The sequence below is a fragment of the Plasmodium chabaudi genome (genome assembly GCF_900002335.3).
Source record: "Plasmodium chabaudi chabaudi strain AS genome assembly, chromosome: 14".
NCBI lineage: Eukaryota > Apicomplexa > Aconoidasida > Haemosporida > Plasmodiidae > Plasmodium > Plasmodium chabaudi.
Window position 1 is genome coordinate 560,202 of NC_030114.2, and position 19,074 is coordinate 579,275.

The 19,074-nt window shown below is 23.6% G+C and overlaps 8 protein-coding genes across 8 annotated transcripts; 4 read left to right on the top strand and 4 right to left on the bottom strand.

The window, feature by feature from the left end:
• Positions 1-579: 579 nt before the first annotated feature.
• PCHAS_1414800 (transmembrane emp24 domain-containing protein, putative) lies at positions 580-1,640 on the bottom strand (the record flags this gene model as incomplete). Its single annotated transcript, XM_016799590.1, has 4 exons — positions 580-765; positions 914-1,084; positions 1,268-1,385; positions 1,495-1,640. The coding sequence occupies 4 exons, from the start codon at positions 1,638-1,640 to the stop codon at positions 580-582; spliced, it is 621 nt and encodes a 206-aa protein (XP_016654860.1).
• An 823-nt stretch (positions 1,641-2,463) lies between these two features.
• PCHAS_1414900 (lipoate-protein ligase 1, putative) lies at positions 2,464-3,666 on the top strand (the record flags this gene model as incomplete). Its single annotated transcript, XM_734895.2, has 1 exon — positions 2,464-3,666. One exon carries the CDS (start codon positions 2,464-2,466, stop codon positions 3,664-3,666), a length of 1,203 nt encoding a protein of 400 aa, XP_739988.2.
• Positions 3,667-4,471: 805 nt separating this feature from the next.
• Positions 4,472-5,713, bottom strand: PCHAS_1415000 (pinin/SDK/MemA domain-containing protein, putative; the record flags this gene model as incomplete). The annotated part of the gene is made up of 4 exons (XM_740251.2): positions 4,472-5,182; positions 5,290-5,322; positions 5,401-5,462; positions 5,590-5,713. The coding sequence occupies 4 exons, from the start codon at positions 5,711-5,713 to the stop codon at positions 4,472-4,474; spliced, it is 930 nt and encodes a 309-aa protein (XP_745344.2).
• A 962-nt stretch (positions 5,714-6,675) lies between these two features.
• Positions 6,676-7,480, bottom strand: PCHAS_1415100 (ubiquitin-like protein, putative; the record flags this gene model as incomplete). The annotated part of the gene is made up of 2 exons (XM_740250.1): positions 6,676-6,888; positions 7,166-7,480. 2 exons carry the CDS (start codon positions 7,478-7,480, stop codon positions 6,676-6,678), a joined length of 528 nt encoding a protein of 175 aa, XP_745343.1.
• Positions 7,481-9,194: 1,714 nt separating this feature from the next.
• On the top strand, positions 9,195-10,882 carry PCHAS_1415200 (general transcription factor IIH subunit 2, putative; the record flags this gene model as incomplete). The annotated part of the gene is made up of 5 exons (XM_016799591.1): positions 9,195-9,224; positions 9,374-9,458; positions 9,552-9,687; positions 9,810-9,900; positions 10,019-10,882. 5 exons carry the CDS (start codon positions 9,195-9,197, stop codon positions 10,880-10,882), a joined length of 1,206 nt encoding a protein of 401 aa, XP_016654861.1.
• Positions 10,883-12,931: 2,049 nt separating this feature from the next.
• Positions 12,932-13,772, top strand: PCHAS_1415300 (conserved Plasmodium protein, unknown function; the record flags this gene model as incomplete). The annotated part of the gene is made up of 2 exons (XM_738680.1): positions 12,932-13,289; positions 13,486-13,772. The coding sequence occupies 2 exons, from the start codon at positions 12,932-12,934 to the stop codon at positions 13,770-13,772; spliced, it is 645 nt and encodes a 214-aa protein (XP_743773.1).
• A 745-nt stretch (positions 13,773-14,517) lies between these two features.
• On the top strand, positions 14,518-15,615 carry PCHAS_1415400 (serine/threonine protein kinase PK9, putative; the record flags this gene model as incomplete). The annotated part of the gene is made up of 1 exon (XM_016799592.1): positions 14,518-15,615. The coding sequence occupies one exon, from the start codon at positions 14,518-14,520 to the stop codon at positions 15,613-15,615; it is 1,098 nt and encodes a 365-aa protein (XP_016654862.1).
• A 323-nt stretch (positions 15,616-15,938) lies between these two features.
• On the bottom strand, positions 15,939-18,926 carry PCHAS_1415500 (heptatricopeptide repeat-containing protein, putative; the record flags this gene model as incomplete). The annotated part of the gene is made up of 1 exon (XM_734989.2): positions 15,939-18,926. One exon carries the CDS (start codon positions 18,924-18,926, stop codon positions 15,939-15,941), a length of 2,988 nt encoding a protein of 995 aa, XP_740082.2.
• Between the last annotated feature and the right edge of the window lie 148 nt (positions 18,927-19,074).

Below are 19,074 nucleotides of genomic sequence, written 5' to 3' on the forward strand. Positions count from 1 at the left end.
ATTGTGCATATACATACTCTATAGTTCAATAACTTTTATTATTTACTCATCCGTTTTTTTTTTTTTTTTATGATGTGATGGTTATTTTATTCAGTAATTAAGGTATATATATTTACGTACATATTATGCCAACGTATTTGATTATATTATTGTAAATGAATATTTTTTTAAAACAGAATAAGAATAATTATACTTTTATTTATTGTTTTTCATTTTTATATAATTTTATTTAATTTTTATTTGTTATTAATTATATGCATTCCACAATTTTGGGTCTGTTTATTTCATCGGAATTATAAAATATAGCAAATTGCATAATATTTTTTGTGTAAAAACTTTTAAAAAAATACAAGAAAAAAATGGAATATAGTTTTTCAAAAAATAAATAATAACACAAAAACAAATCACTTTAAATAGATCATAATTTGATGTATTAACAAATTTATACAATATATATAAAAAATTAATATATCGCTGGCATATTAATAGGCACACATAATTCAACATACTTATGCGTAAACTTATTATGGGCTTATGTAAAGAAGGTATAAATATGCTTGTTTAAATAAAAATAAAAATTTAAACAATTGTTTTTATTTCAAAAAATGATTTAATATAGTATATATGAATTATTGTTAATATAATTAATAAAATGATTTCTATTTCTGACCATATTATCAATTGTGAATTTATTTTATCATTAATTTGTTTGTATAAATCTGCCTTTTCCATCATTCTCTCTTGTTGATCCAAAACTTCCAAAAACTGTAAAAAAAAATATATTAAAATTGTCAACCATGTTTACTTTTATATATACACAGAATAGACAGAATAATCAATCCGCAATATAAATATAAGAAAGATATATATACATATAGACCCACTAATAATACACTTAATTTAATATACTTACTTGGGAATATAAATCAACTGCTTGTCCATTTATTTTGTCAACATCATCTTTTGTTCCTACTTCTGCCTCATCCATATCATGACGTTCTTTTACTCGAATAGTAAACATTATTGTTAGTTCGACATTTTTCTTGTTATGATAGCAAAAGGTATATGCCCCGGTTTTCTCAACCTGCATTTTGTATGAATATAGAGGAAGGAAAAGGAATATAAGCATGTCAAAATAAGTATATGCATATGCATGCATATATGTATAATGGGTTGCCCCTAGTTATTCATTTGCGAGCTCAACGCAAAATAAAAACGTGTTTATATATGCTAAATGAGGGTACACAATTTTAATTTGTTTCATTACCTTAATATTAAAACTATCTTGTTTGTTTTCTGATTTAAAAACGATATTTTTTTGTTTGTCATCTATGCTCATAATAGTTATTGAGCAGCTTCGATATTTTTCCATTATTTCATAAGACCTAAAAAGTTCAAGGTGAATTATATAAATGTGATATTACATTTTTAAATCTGGGTACACATAAATGCATATGCTAAGTCATCAAATGATAATATCTTAATTGCACATACCCAACGATAGCATTATTTTTCGAAACCTTGAAATAAAAGCAATCATTCTCTAAGGGGCGTATAGTAAAATGGGTACTATATACTGTATGAAGAAAGCACCCCCAAATGTATAATAATGATAATATTAGTTTATGTTGGAATTTCATTTTTTAAATATAACTTTTTTGAACTCATATAAATGTTTTCCTTTCTGTTTTAATATAATATTCAAATTGTTTATACAAAATATTATATTTTTATATGCCAGTCTATGCAAAGTATACAATACGGCATAGTCATTATACGGTATTATTTATATTAATCCTTTTCCTGAATATTATAAATATATTTTACCTAATTGATTATTTTTTAATTAGCAAAATATAGCTTCAATCAAAGCTATATAATATGCATGTAATTTTAAAAAAAGATAATATAATAAAATCTAACCATTTAACCCATATATTTTCAAAAGTATATAACTTTCCCTAAATGGTAATAATTAATATGAATAAAAAATATACAGTTATTTAAGTATATTTTTGAAAGCCAATGTTTAAAAAAAACAAAAAAATAATAAGCATATAATATGCATAATTCACTTTGCAATGCGCATATACTACTATATATTTAATATATAATTGTCGCTACATTATGAACATCGTTTATTGTTGAATTTGTTTCATTCTTTATTACATATTTAAAATATGTATACATGTACAATTAATTTTTTTTAAATATTGTAAAATTTTCATTTACATGCTATACATATTTTTTTTTACATTTTCCTATTTTTGGATATTAAGGAAAATAGAAATAAAAAATGTTTAAATAAAATTCAGGCTTATAAGTGTAAACAAATTGGTATATAAAAACATTTTGTGAAAGACTTGAGAATGAGGACATAATATATTATGCTTTTTTTATATGTGTGCATATTTGGAACTTGTTTTATTTAAACTATTTTATTAAATTGGATTTTAAAAAAAAATGGCTGGCATATTCTGTTTTGTAAAACGGTGTTATGGGTCAGAGAAAGGGAGGGCAATAAACCCTCTTGTTTTAATATCAAACAACCAAAATATTTATTTTAATTTATCATTGGAAAATTTTCTTCTAACTAATTATAATGAATTGCTAACCTATTTAAATGTGAATACTATTGAAAAATATAACAAACCCGTTTTATTTTTATGGAGAAACAACAGATCAATAATAATCGGGAAAAATCAAAATATATGGAGTGAATGTGATTTAGATAATATTAAAAAAAATAATGTTTTAGTAGCTCGTCGATTTACAGGTGGTGGTGCAGTATATCATGATTTGGGAAATGTTTGTTTTACCTTTTTAAATAATAATATAAATAAAAATAATAATTACAATATATTATTAAATACTTTGAAAAATCATTTTAATATTGATGCAAAATTACATGGAAGAAATGATATAACAGTAAACGATAAAAAATGTTCAGGGTCTGCATTTAAAAATATTAAAGATGTTTTTTTACACCATGGAACAATATTAATAAATATAGAGAAAGACGTTTTAAATAAATATCTAACTCCAGACAAAACAAAATACATAAAACATGGTGTATCAAGTGTAAATGCAAGGACTGTCAATCTGAAAGAAATAAATAATAATATAACATGTGAAAATTTATGTATAGCTTTAATTAAAGAATTTCAAAAATTTTATAATATACCTGAAACTAATTCTGTAGAAGAAAAAAATAATGAAATCTTTGAAAACCCTTCTATAAATAATATTGATCAACAAAACACAAACTTAATTAACAACACTGATGTTGTATCAAACAATTTAAATGTTCATTATATTGATACAAATCAAAATATTATAAAAAATCCACAATTTTTAAAATATTATAATTTATTAAAGGATTGGGATTGGTGTTATGGTAAAACACCGAAATTTCAAAACACATTTTGTAAACAATTCAGTTTTGGACGATTAGAAATATGCTTTGACGTAAAAAATGGGTTGATAAAAGATGGAAATATTTTTTCAGATTCTCTAGATATTAATTTAATAGATCAACTTAAACTTATATTTAATAATGATATTAAATATACTAAGGAAAGTATAAATGATTTTTTAAAAAATATAAAAGTAGAAAATAAAGAGGCCTTACAAGAAATAACCTCATGGATATTAGAAGAACTCTAACCCCATTTTTGTTCTTCTTGTCCTTAAGCTTGTCCAGTTAGAAAGGTGTATATATATTCAACACTTTCAATTGCTTTACTATCAGCTACTTTTTTGCATCCCCATAATTCATAACACAATTCAAGAATGCTTTCACTATGTTAAAAATAGTTTAATAATTTTTAAGTAATTAGATAGTTTCAAATTAATTTATTATTATTTATATTATTTATATAATTTGCTCTCTTTGAGATCTACATATTTAATAACTTTTCTACTGCTCAGTTTGTTATTCGTTATAAACCCTTTGGGGGAATATTTTTTGCATAGGAATATTATTTAAATTTTGTCTAGCTAATTTTTATATATATTTTTATCTTTAAATTTTAGTTAATTATTTTATTTATGCAAAAACAAATAGTTTTGATTAGAAATAATCATATTTTTATGTAAACGTACACACATATATACATGCGCGTTAAACGTAGTATGTTTTTAAAAAAACAATATTAAAAAAATTTTAATTTAATTAAAACAACAATTAAACATAAGATCGGACATTAGCTATGCCTGTCCAAATAGCCACCTCAATGAACATAGCTTTTTATTTCGTTTTACATAATTTAGTAAGTGACTATTCCTCAAAAAGTAATGCTCATAAGCATACTATCACTTATTTACTATGACTGTATGAAACTCACTTTTGAAAAATTTACTAAAAAAATTAATATGCTTAACCAAACCATATGGAAATAATTCATTTTGTTTAATAACTTTCTTAACAAACTTGCCAGTTCCTTTCTGTCACCCCTTTTTTCAAATCAATTCAGCTTTCCTCCTCGTTTTCTTCCTCGTTTTCTTCCTCGTCTTCCTCCTCGTCTTCCTCCTCTTTATCTTCGCCGTTTTCCTCTTCATTTTCCTCCTCGTTTTCCCCCTCATTTTTCTCTTTATTTTCCTCTTCGTTGTCTCCCCCTTTCTCTTCCCCATTTTCTTCTTCGTTATCGGCCGATTTCCTTTTTATGATTTCCCTCAAGTTATCAAATTCTTTGACCCAGCTTTCTTCCTCAAACTCGACCTCATAATTGGCTGATTCGATTTCCTCGATTTTTTTATTTATAAATTCATGGGTACCTTTTTGTAGTGTTTTCATTTTTTCATTAAATTTTAATGGGCACCAAAAAATAGTTGGAGAAGTATTAGTGCTAATAAAATTTTTCATTTTATCATAATGACTAATTAATGACATTTTCATAAACTTCCCCTCATTTTTTTTTATATTTTCTTCTAACATTTTAATATCATCAATAAGTATAATTGTTTTTTTTTCTATATCAAATATTTCATTTTTTTCGATTTTTTTTTTTTCTTCTAATAATTTTGCCTCTACTCTTTTATTTTGGGCCTGTTGCATTATAATAGTTTTATTTGTCTTTTCATCCTCTAAAGCATCCTTTGCTTTTTTTAGATGATCAAAGAGAAAACTTTGTAGCAACCTTTTATTCCGAGTAACTGTTTTTTCGTCTTCATTCAGTTTAGGCTATAAATGGGTGGAAAAATACGCAAAACAAAATAAAATAAATTAAATAAAAATACGGAACAAGTGCAGTACACCCAATTGAGCATATGGAATGGAAAATAGCTTACTCGTTTTTCTACTTCAAAGTTTGGATCATTTTCCTAAAGCATAAAAAGATATAAATATGTATGTCCATCATTATTATGTAGTATAGTGATATATAACTTTTTTTTCTTTACTATGTTTTCATTGCTGGGCACTCTTTTTGCTGGCTCATTTTTTGGGTGTTCCGTTTTTTCGTCTAAAAGAATGTTTATATTACATATAAAATTTGAGTATGAAAAATAGTGTTACTCTATGTAGCTAAAACATATTAATGCTTAGCTGAAAATGTGCATGTATGACTACAACTGTTTTTATAATTGTACCTAAGCATAAATGGGTTAATCTATTTATATTACTTAATATTTTTGCTTTAATATTTTCTCTTTCAAAATAATCCTTTCTTATTGTTATTTTTAGTTTATTTTCTTCAGATAAATATTTTTTCATTTTACTTCATCCACAAATGTTAATTAATTTCCCTTTTAATAATATCTCACATATATTATATATCAAAATTTACAACTTTTTTTTTCTATATTTTTTTTCCCATCCCTTTCCTATCAATAATTTGGAGGATGGTGATTATATATATTATTTTAACTTGTATATTTATGGATTTTTTAATAAATTTAACATATTCACAAATAAATAAATTTATATGTACATATATGAGCATGCATAATATGGAATGTATTTAATTTTCTCCTGTTTCGATAAGCATTCTGCTTGAATACATATTACATTATTTTTTTTTTAATTATTTCATTTCTCAATGTTAATTATAAAAAATGTATGTCAACCTTTGGAATAATCATTTTTCTAATTGTAGGTATAATATCCTTTGCTATCTTAACTATTTTATTTCATAAAATATGTCACATATTTATATATAATATATTATATGCTTAAAAGTTTTATCATCCTTATTATAACATTTTCATGGATATAGTATAAAGAAATGGAAAATATTTTTATAAAATATAAATTTTAAGTAGTATAAAATTGCCATAATGTGAATTAAAATTTGTGCAAGAGTAAAATTTTACACAGTCCTAATGATGATTGAAATGAAGGAAAACTATACTTATAATTAAGCACAATAATGTAATTATTTTATTATATCTTTTTATATAAATTTATAGTTTTTAAGAGGTTAAAAAAGGTTATGAAAACAATGTAAGCATATTTATAAGTCTTTATTGTCATTCCATTTTGTTATAAAAGAGGTCAAATATTGCATATACATAAAATAGCGGTTATGTAAATGTGCTCCAAATGTGTATGTAATAATAATCATAAAAATTGTTAAATAAAATGTGTAGGATGAAAAAATATAACACCTTTTAGTAAAAGAATATCAAATTTTATATTATATGTTTTGGTGTTACACTATTTCTATGGACCCTTTTTTATATTTCGTCTTCTTCAATTTCTGGTATGTCATGCTTATCAAGAATAGTTACGAGAACTTCACGAGTTGAAAACTCCTCTTGTAATGATTTTCTATTGTTTATACATTTATCATTATAAATTAAGATCTGATCTTCATCTTTTATTTTTAATTTTTTTTCAACGTGCTTCTTTAGCATCGCAACTGAGTCCAGATGGTTTAATTCGATACACTGTAGTTGTCATCAAATGGGAAAGAAGACAAAATGTGAAAGGAAACAAAATGTGCACATGTACATATACATATATATATATGCATACTCCTTTTCAACTTTATTTAGACAATTATAATGTTTACTTTAGAAATATAAGCAATGCCATCATACCACATGCATGCTCACAAGGAAAGGCCTTGCATATATACATGTTTGTGGGCATAAAAATAAATGAAAAATTGTAGACACCAAAAATCATTATTTAAATATATATTTATTTATCTTTTTTCCTTACATGAATTTTTCCGGATATTTGATGAAATAAATATATTAAGAAAGGCGATGGAGGTGGTTCAGGCAATACATAAATTGTATCATTAGGATTTATTTTATAATAGGAAAATGTTTTTTTTAAATCGATAATCTGTTTTTTAAATTGATATAAAAAATTTTCATTTTCTTTTATTAATTCGTTTCTTCTTAGCACCTCATCAATTGTATCATAATCTTCATATGCAATTTTTTTTATAAAATTTCCAACATTTTTTATATTTATAGTTTTTATTTCTTTAACGTTTTTATATTTACACAATTCTTCTAGCTCTTTCATGTTTAGTAAGTATATCAAATCGCCACGAAATTCATATTTGCAAATACTAATTTGATCATATGTAGATATCACCCATACATATGCAACACACTTACAATATGAATCTCTATATATTTTACGAATACACGTAAATTGTTTTATTTATTTATACATATAACATAACTCACTTCCCTTTTTAGTTTCATATAGACGCTTGAATAACTACACAAAAGGAAAATAGATATCTCACGCTTATTTAAATAACTTTTTTTATCATGTCTTTTTATAATCATAAATTTAAAAAATGACTATATAAAAATGTTCATATTATTATGCACGCTTGTTAATACTATTAAAAAGGCGTGTTAAATATTATAAAAATAATAAAATACAATTTTTTATTCATATTTAATCAATATAAAAAACAATTCATAACATCAAAAAAGTTTTTATAATGATATTTTATTTATTTCCTTTTTATAATACCCTTTAAAAATATTATTATAATTTGATCCTTCATTTTTTTCTCTTTTTTTTAGTACTATGCCAAATGCTTTAAGATAAATAGACAGTCCCAATTTTATACACACGTACCGTTAATGAAAAACATATTTGAAAAAGGGAAAATAATTTTATAAAAAATTAAAAAGCTATAAACATAACAATATTAATAATTAGTAACCTATTTATACGAAATGATTATTGTATTATTTTTATAAGAGATGTAGACTTTTAAGATATGTCATATTTGATGAACCAGTTGCACATATAATATGTATAACAAATTTATTTCTCCACCTTTGTATTTATAATATCAAAAAAGTGTAAATATAAATTATAATTTTCCCTAAGACTACGTATTTATAATTATTCGAAAAATGATATAAAATCTGGTCGTTTGCAAGTCTTTTAGTTTTATACATTTCTTTTTCTTTTCAAATATCAACCATTTAAACAGGGTATAAATTTCCAATGAAATTTTTATAGTCTCTCTCAAGGATTTTATATTTTCCCTACAATATATGTAAAACAATTTATATTAATTTTTTTCAATTTTTAGTTTATCAATATTTTATATTAATTCAACATTGTGTCATTAAAACGGTTTAGAATGTTAATGAATAAAGGGGCTTATATTTTTATGGAAATAATATTCTTTTAAAAATTGCATCCATAATATTTATGCCAAATAATTATACATTATTTGTTTTTATTTTATATATTTACATATTAAGGCCAATTTTGTTTCCATAATAAACAATCATTTTTATGTGTATTATTTTGTATGCTATATTGGGAGACTGCATATCCAAATAACTACAACTAAATTTATTTCGTTTTTTCCAAAGATGAAACAAAATTTTATCTCCCAATTATTTTACTTATATAACATACTTGTGCATATAGATTGACAAAAATTATAAAAATTTGTAAATTCCTTAATTTCTACAATTCTAAATTGAAGCAAAAAAAAAATGTACTTACTTTTTATAATAAATTAAAATAATTTTTTTTGGAATATAAGATAGTAAAAAAAAACTACGAATGAATATATGCTAAGGTAGAACCTTGTGTATATACTTATTAAATGGTTAAAGATAAATAATACATATATGAATGACATGAAAATAATAACTAACATTTAAAACGAAGTACTACAAATTATGAAAATACAAATGCCAACTATCAAATATATTTATTGAAAAATGATTGCGCCTAACCTATTTTCTTCATAATGCAAAATTCCCAAAATATTGATAATAAAGTATGTACAAAATATACAAAGAAATGTATATATATTTATTATACATGTTTATATAAGATAAATATCAAACAGTATAGTATTATTATGTAAGAAATTTATTACAATTTTTTATGCTTTTTCACATTTTCAATATTAAATTGGGTTTATAGGCCATTTTTGTTGAAGAGGTTGTAAGAGATTTTGATCAAAATGAAGTGTTCGAAGAAATAACGACAAAATTTGTCTGGGAGCAAGGTAAATTATACTTCCCATGAAGTGAATCTACACATGCATGCTCATAAAGTGAATGCACACATAAACTGTTTCCCTATTCTTCTACAATTTTAGATGTGGAACGATCATGGAATTTACTTGTTGAAAATAACGGTATATTACAACATGTCAATCAGGAAACATATGAAGAAAAAAATAAACAAAAATATAAAAAGAACCAAACTTGCTCACTAAGAAAAGGAATATTCAGGTTTGACAAAAATCCATTATCCATTTTTAATCATTACATTCAATATGTATACATATATGTGAATACTTATTTAACTCCATAAATTTTAAAATATTATTGTTTATTTTATTTAATTGGTATAGGAACGTAATAATATTATTTGACATGTCAAGTAGCATGACAGAACGGGATTTCAAGCCAAACAGGATAACCGTTATCCTCGAATGCGTTGAGGTAAAAACGAGCTGCTTTGTTTATTCATAAGCTCTTTTGCACAAGTCTATGTTTTACTATTTAAATTTGATCGATATTATGTATATTCTTTTCCCCTTTTTTGCATTCCGTTGGATAGATATTTCTCAAAAATTTTTTTTTCAAAAACCCGGTGGGGCATGTTGGAGTAGTAGCATTGAAGAACAGCTCAGCAAAATTAATTCAACAATTGACATCAAATATAGACGATGTTTTAAACTCATTAGTAAAGGAACAAAAGGAAGGACTTCAAGGATCTCCATCATTACAAGAAGGACTAGAAATTGCTCATAATTTATTAATGGATATGCCTTTATATGGAACAAAAGAAATATTAATTATGTATGGATCTATAAGGACATGTGATAAAAAAAATATATTAAAATATTTAGATTTATTAATAAAAAATAATATGTATGTAAATTGTATATCAATAGCTCCTGAAATGCATATATTAAAACATATTTGTGAAAAAACACATGGTATTTACAAAATATGTACAAGTAAAAATATTTTAATAAATGAAATAAATCAAGTTGCTGAAACTCCATTATGGATGCATGGAATGGAACCTCAATTAATTCATATATGTTTTCCAGTAAAAAAAAAAATTAACACACAAATTGTATGCTCTTGTCATAATACTTTAAATACTGATACATATATTTGCAACTTTTGTAATAGTTATACATGTAAAATACCATCTAAATGTAAAGTATGTGGTATTCATTTAATTTCAATGCATGATCTTTCACATATTACTAACAATCTTCAAGCATCTCCATTATTTATTGAAATTAAAAACGAACAGAATTATTACACATATTGTTCATCATGTAATCAACAGTTATATGATAAAGTATCTCAATGCACTAAATGTAAAAATATTTTTTGTTTGGAATGTGATGTTTTTATTCATGAAGATTTAAATCAATGTCCTTTTTGTTTAAATGATGACGACTAATATGGGCCCATTGTATTCCCGTTTTTATTACCAAAAGTGTGCGAATCAAAAATGAACAACCATTATTGTTTACTTTCAAACTAGCTAAAAAATTGACACATATCCATAAAAAAAATAAATATATCCATAACATATTAAGCGCTAAAAATGTTAGCACTCAAAAGACTATATTTTTAAATTTTCCAATTATTCAAATACTGAGAAAAAAATGATAGAGCTTATAAAAAGCGTAGGAAGCATATATATACAATTCTTATTTTTTATATTAACTACATTGCAGAAAAGTATATAGTAATGGTCATCAAAATAAATATTCACACTCTATGATATAGTGTTATAGCCTTGTTTATGTAAGTTTACATTATTGGCTAATTTTTATAATCGCACACACTCATACTACCCCTTTATGTGTATCATGTGCATATGTTCAATATAAAAACGGTTGAAAAAAAAATAGCGCTATATAAATAATGATCCAAATTTTTGAAAACTACACATACAAAGTGTCTTTATTTTTTTTTTATAGTCATATACATACACCATATTTTGTTGTTACAATTTTATGGAATTTTGTTTAGTGTGTTTTCCATATATTTTCTTTAATTGTTTTTTGATAATTTCGAAAAACACTCATTAACTTATATGATGCCAATATTAAAAACTGGAAAATTATATTTACACTACTATTTATTAATTATTAAATTATGGCAAAATAAAGGAAGAGAGAAAAATATAAATACCGATTAAAACACCCCACCAGTCTTCTCTCTCCCTCTATATATTCAGCAAATTTTTATAACTTAAATTTTTTACAATAACCCATAAAATGTAACATAAAAAAAAATGATTAAATTATTATGTAGAATAATTTTATATGAGATTTGGAAGGAAATAGAACAAAAAAAATCAAAACATAAAATACTTTTTCCATCCTTTATTCTTTACAAAAAAGGGAAATTAAAGAAATTTTTTATAAAATAAATAGTGTCAATGTACCTAAAATTTAATAAACTATTATATCTTAAAACAATTTTTTTAATGTTCTTAAAAGATTGTTAAAAATGGATAGTAAATGACAATAAGGTAAATACTTATAATAATATATAATGAGGGAAATAATATTTAAAAAACCGTGTGTATATTTACATATATATAATATATAGTTTTATATTGTTTAAAAAATTATTATTAATTTATATAAAAAATATAATTATTATTTCTACTTATTTTTTTAAAGTAATAATTATAATAAAATAGAACAATTTTTATGCTGGTTTCACAATTTTAAATACTCTATAAAATTTTATTTTTTTTTTCCCCCCCAAAACATAATTTAAAAATTTTTTTAATATCAAATTTACGATTTTCATTGTAATAAATACATTGCAATGTTTTATTTATCGTATAAATATAAATTCATAATTAGAAATATTTTATAATCTTAACAATCATATAATAATTTTATAAATTAATATATGAATATTGTATATAGAGAATATATAAATTATTAAAGAAAAACACCAAATTAAAAAATTAATAGATTTTATATAATTAACTATTTTTTTTTGAGAATAAAAGAAACAATATATTTATTTTTTTTTTTTGTGATTTTTGTGTTGCTGTATTTGTAGCTTATATATAAGCAGTTAAAAGTTTATAGAATTGATAAAATTAATAATATAGAATATGAATTAAAGCGTAAAAATAGTAATCTACAAATATATGCATATACCTAAGCCTGAAATTAAACAAATCAGATAGACAGACACATGCATATGCTATATATAGTTATGTTAATAAATTAACGACATTAAAAAGATTTATCAAACTTTGTAGACAATACTTAAATCAATCACATTAGGCATTCCGAACATATTATTTTATTAACCCCTATATAAGTAAAAATATGCGTTCCGGTATGTAGTACACAAAACAAGCAAATGCAAATGTATATATCTTCACATATAACACATACCATATGTGAATAACTATATATTAAACTAAGTATTGCATAAATGCAACTTTTTAACCGACAAAATATTTGCTAAAATGGCGGGGACACTAAATTTAAATGATTTAAAAGATGAACCTATTTTATATTATGAAAATGCTATAAGTTATGTTTTTTCACAATCAAGTGAAGATGATCAAAAAGATTTACCGACATGTCTTATACACCCAGACGACACAATAAAAGTTGGATTTCCAATCCACTCAATAAAAAATATAAAAAAAAATGATAATTTAGCGAATGGGAATGATAATGAAATGGCTCGATTCAATGAAGAACCTATAGTTGCATATGCATCAGAATCAAAAGATATTTACCCAATGAGAGTTCATATTTACTATACTCTTTTATATATACTTATTTTTTCTCAGCTATTTGTTATGATATTTTTTAAAGGTAAAACTTGAAATAAATATTTATACACATTATATATATCTATGACTACGATTTTGATAAGGAAAAAACTTCTTCCCATTTTTATGAATATGAAAATATATACATACACTCTTGTGTTTTATATACTGTTTACTTATCTTAAATACATTACACAATCCCATTTTATATATCCATATATTTTATTCTCTATTTGCAGATAATATAAATTACCGAACTACTGGCGAAATAAACAAATGGCAATTATTTGTTTTTGTTTTTATGTCTATTTCCCATATTTTAGTTTTTGTATCAAAAATCGGAAAATTAAAAGATTATATATTCGATATATATACCTCATTAAGTTTATTTTTTTTTATTTTATCTCTATTAACTATTAATTGTTTTAGTAGTTATTTCATTGCTATGTTACAATTTTTTATTTTTCTTTTACATGAAAGAATTTATTTTTATGTGATGGCACAAGCCTGTGTTATACCTCCCTAACCAAAATTACCATTTAAATTGTATTTTTTCTCATCTTTTAAACTTTTTAATTATTATAAATTAATTGTTCCTTTTGTTGTAGACATATAATTTATCATTTTTTTTTTATTTCCTATTTTTCCATAAACCAAACTTAGCTAGCTATTCCTAATTTTGTATAATAATATATTTTAATCTCCTAAGAAAATAAAAAAAAAAATTTCCTACCAAATTAGGAGAAATCACAATTATCATTTTTTTCGGCCCTTCGCCCTTTTTACTTTTAATGAATGGATCGCAAAGACACGAAAGTTGGCTCCTTGCACTTCAGAAAAAATGCTAAGTGCGGAATATAAAATGTATAGTAAATAATATAATATTAAATCCGTAGTATTTCTAAGCTTTCCAATATTAAATTAATTATTCTCAACATATTTGATGATACATAGTAAGAGTGTAAATTTCCCAACAAGCATATATCAATTACTGTTTATTCAACATTGCCCTCGAAAATGGAATGAAATGTACCTAAAGTGGCTTCATAGAAAGGGCATATTATCAACGGTATTTTTTTTAACTTTTTTTTTTATTTTAATTTTAAAAATTTTTATTTTAATGCACTATCTGTTCGTGAAACATCAGAAAGAAAATATATGGAGAAACTATATATTCATATTTAGATGCACGTGCATGCATATAAATGTTTTTACACACAGCCTTTCGTGTGAACTCTAATTATTGATTCGATTGATAGAATCGTGTCAAGATGTACCTGGGTAGTGTCAAAAATGTGGAGGACTTGTTCTTAAGTAAAGGGGAATACAAAAAAGTATTTCTTTGCTTAAAGAGAAATGAAAATAGTGAGTCAATACAAATAGATATAAGTTATGATAGTAATATTTATAATATCTTACAATTATGTCGAGAAAAATATGAAATTCACGGTGATTATTTAATAGATAGCTGTGGAAATATTGTAGAAAATATTAAAGACATAATAGATGGTGATACATTATATTTAAAAGACAGTAAAGATAAATTCCATTTTTTAAATCATATAAAATCAAATAATTTAATAGTAAATGATTATATAGTAGAAAAAAAAATAGGGTCAGGCGGATTTGGTATCGTATTTCAAGGTATACATATACAAACTAAACAAAAAGTTGCATTAAAATTTATACCTAAAAGCAACTTTTTAGATGTTACAGATGTTCATAGAGTATTTATAGAAATACAAACATTAAGAGGTTTAATACATAAAAATATAATTAAAATGTATGACGTTAATCATTTTCAAAATTATGTTTGTCTAATTATGGAATATGCTGTTAATAGTGATTTAAAAAAATATATATTAAAAAATAATGGATATTTATCTGAAAAAGAAACCTATTCCTTATTTTTGCAAATTGTTAAAGGAGTATATTATTGTCATTCTAAGCATATTGTACATAGAGATTTAAAATTAGAAAATATTTTACTTGATGAAAATATGACATGTAAAATTGCAGATTTTGGATTATCTGACTTTGTTAATGTTGATCAAAATATTAAAACAGAAGCTGGAACAAAATTATATATTGCACCGGAAATTATTTTTAATCAAACTATTAATTATTCTGTATTTAAATTAGATATATGGAGTTTAGGAATATTATTATTTATTATGACTCAAGGTTACCCTCCATTTGTTGATGTTGGCAAAGATATCAAATATTTTGAGCAAGCCACTCTTAAATATTCAAATGATATTTCCGACGACCTAAAGGATCTCATATCTCTAATGCTAAATGTCGACCCCAATAAACGACCCATAATTGTAGAAATTTTAAACCATAGATGGTTCTATCGATATTCATAATTAAACAACTTTGCCCCAACCATTTGGCATTTAATGGGGGAGAAAAAGAGCATGATACGCAAACATTAGTAAATTGAAAAAATAGCAAATAGTTAGCAAAATTTGAGAAAATATCAAACAGCTAGCGAAAGTTGAAAATATAATGAATAGCTAGCGAACATGTCTATACACTAAAAAATATTGCACATAATAAATCGCTGCAAAGTAAAAGTCAACAAAAAAATAAACAAAAGAAAAAAGGAATATGGTTCGTTAAGCACATCATGAATTTTATAAATGGTATAGTACAAGTGCATACATGTGGATATGCACATGAAATGACTTTACTGTGTCATCTCCTTTGCAGTTCCAGGGCGAAATTCACTTCCCCTCACAAACTGCGAATATATCAAATCTATTTTATTTCCCTTATAATTTTTCCATATATCATAAAGTAAATGAATTGTTATGAAGTTTTTTTTTTTAACATATCTTGTTTTTAATATACTTTCCCCTAATGGGTATCCATTTGAGGTAGTATTAATCGATGTATATAAAAATACAGCATATTTTGAATTTTTGTATTCAAAGTATATATCAATTAAAAACCCTTCAAAATCAAAAAGCTTTTGAATATATTGAAAAGTATCTTTTTCTTCATTATTTTCTGATTCTTTACTTAAAATAATTTCATTTTGATTTTTCATTGTGTCTATAATATCATTTGCAAATAAATGTGGGTATGAGCAAATTTGTATTTCCCAATAATGGTCTTTTAAAAAATTAAATATTCTTAACACATTATAAGATTCTAAAATAGATGGGTCAATTAAATTAACATAAGACAAAGAAGGATATAATAAAGAATAACGATGATCGTGGATTTTTTCAAAATTTATACCTTGTAACATATATTTCCAAAAATTAGTGTCAAAAAATTTATTTATACTATAACACCATAATATGTCACATATTTCATGCCCAGAAAATTGGTGTACTCTTTGTATTATTTCATATTGTAATAAGCTCAATAATGTATATGAGGAATAAAAATAGAATATTCCATATGTGTATACTATTTTTGATATATCTTGTGGTGATAAGTCATGCAAATTATTTACTAAAGCTGATTGTAACATTGAATGAAATTCTTTGCTTCCCGATCTAATTAATGCATATGCAAAACAAACATTTGCAAGATCTGTTGCACTGAAAATTTTTAAAAAAGAAAAGCTTGTTTTTTTTACCCCTTCATTTTTCTTATTTATATTTGAATTATTAGTATTTTCCTTATTATTTTTTTTTTTTCGAACAGATTTATCATTTATATCTCCTGAATTATACAATAAATATTCTTCAACTTCGTCTTGAAAATCTGTTATTGCTCTTCCTTCTTTATCCGTAGTTCTACCAATGGTTATAGACAAACCTAACAAACTATTTGATAATTGATTAGGAGTCATATGTTTATACAATTCTAAAGCTCTATCCTTTAATTTTATATATAAATTATTATCAAAATATAATTCGCTATTTTTATTTTCAACATTACTATATGCCCATATTAGCATACTAATAGTAGTACTACCAAAATTATGAATATTTTTCAAAATTACATTTTCCCATTTTTTTAATAAAAAAGTTGATTCTTTAAAATATTTTGCATTTACCCATATTATATTTAACAATAAATATAATGGTATTTCCTCTTCCTTCTTTTTCTCAACTTCTCTAGTATTCATTTGGTCTATATCTCCATCAATTGATGGTGTAGAACAATTTTGTTTTACATTTTCTCCAAGGGAATCATCTCCCATTGTTTTAGCTACTCCATTATTGTCACATTTAATTGGATTTATATTATTATTAAACCTTTCGAAATGAATATTAGTTTTTTTTTTGTTATCGATTTGGTCTTCTGAAAAAATCACCATAGTAGAATTCATAAAATGGTGCATTAAACAATCATCCGAGGCGTTAATATTTTGTGAATACAAATAAAAAAGTTTCATTATTTGTTCATCGTTAAAATTGTTATATCTTTTATATATTTCACTTTTAATATCTCTAAAAAATTGGATATGCTTATAATTATTATTACTTATATATTCAAGCAACTTAATAAAATTCGTATTATTCATTGATTTTATTTTTGTTTGAATTAAATTTATAAATATTTCTAAAAAGTTTTTATTACAATATCTTTTAACACCTTTCAAATTTGTCTTTCTTTTGTTGGTGTAATTGTTTAAATATATATATCCTAACATAACTAGATATTGCTCGTTCATAAAATTTAAATTTTCTAATATTACATTTTCTACTAATAAACTTATGTCTTTTATTTGTATTATATTTGTTCTCTTTAATATATATAAAAAATTAATTATATCAATACATGAAAAAGATAATATTTTTTTATATATTACATCCAATACATTATAATAAAACTTCTCATATTTATCTGTTAAAAAAAAACCATGTATATATTCACTCCATTTATTTTCTTTTATATTTAAATTTTCTAAATATAAAATATACTTAAAATATAATTCTATAACTCCATTTATATCTCCTTTGTTTATGTAATTATATGCATTATTAGACAATCCCTCATTTCTGTTTTTAATTTTTTCACTTGAAAATGGTAATGCCATCTCTCCCAATATTTCACTTTGATCATTTCCTTCCATAGTATATATCATATCGTTTATTTTTGAATTGCTATCTTTATTTATTGCATTAGGTAAATCTTCTAAACATATTTCATCATTCGATATTTCACGTGTTGTTGTACCAAAACTAGAAACATTATCGATGGCTCCATATTTTTTAAGATATATATCTATGTATTGAGGGAAAGAAATGTACTTAAAATATGGATTGTCCAAAATCAAACCTTCTGAAAATTCATACGTTTTATAAAAACTAGCAAATGCTATTTCATAAATTTTAAATAATAAATATACTAACTCATAGTTTTTCATATCATTAAAATTGTTATCAAAATATAGATTTATATCACTCATTGAATCCATAAGAAATATATTTCGTAAAGCATCGCCATTATTACTATTACTTCCTTTGATATTCTTAATTTTATAATCATCCCCAAAAAGAAAAGGGGAAGATGATTCCTTCTTTTCATTGATCACATTTTTGTTTCCATAATATTTATCACTTCGATTTTTAATGTCATCTTCATATATGCTTGTCAAATAACTGAAATTCCTCCCCTTTATTTTAACCGATTTTCGTAATTTTAAACCTCCCCATATTTTTTGAATACAATCAAGATGATTCAATAGTTTGACCCTTTTCGAATAATACATCTTATAAAATTTTATTTAAAAAAATGTGGCTTTTATGGGGGAAAATACCACATTGTATTTATCTATAGTTCCATTTTCTATATTCACTTTTTTTCACATTTTTTTATTTCTATTAATTTATACTTTATTGATGTTTAAATGATTAATT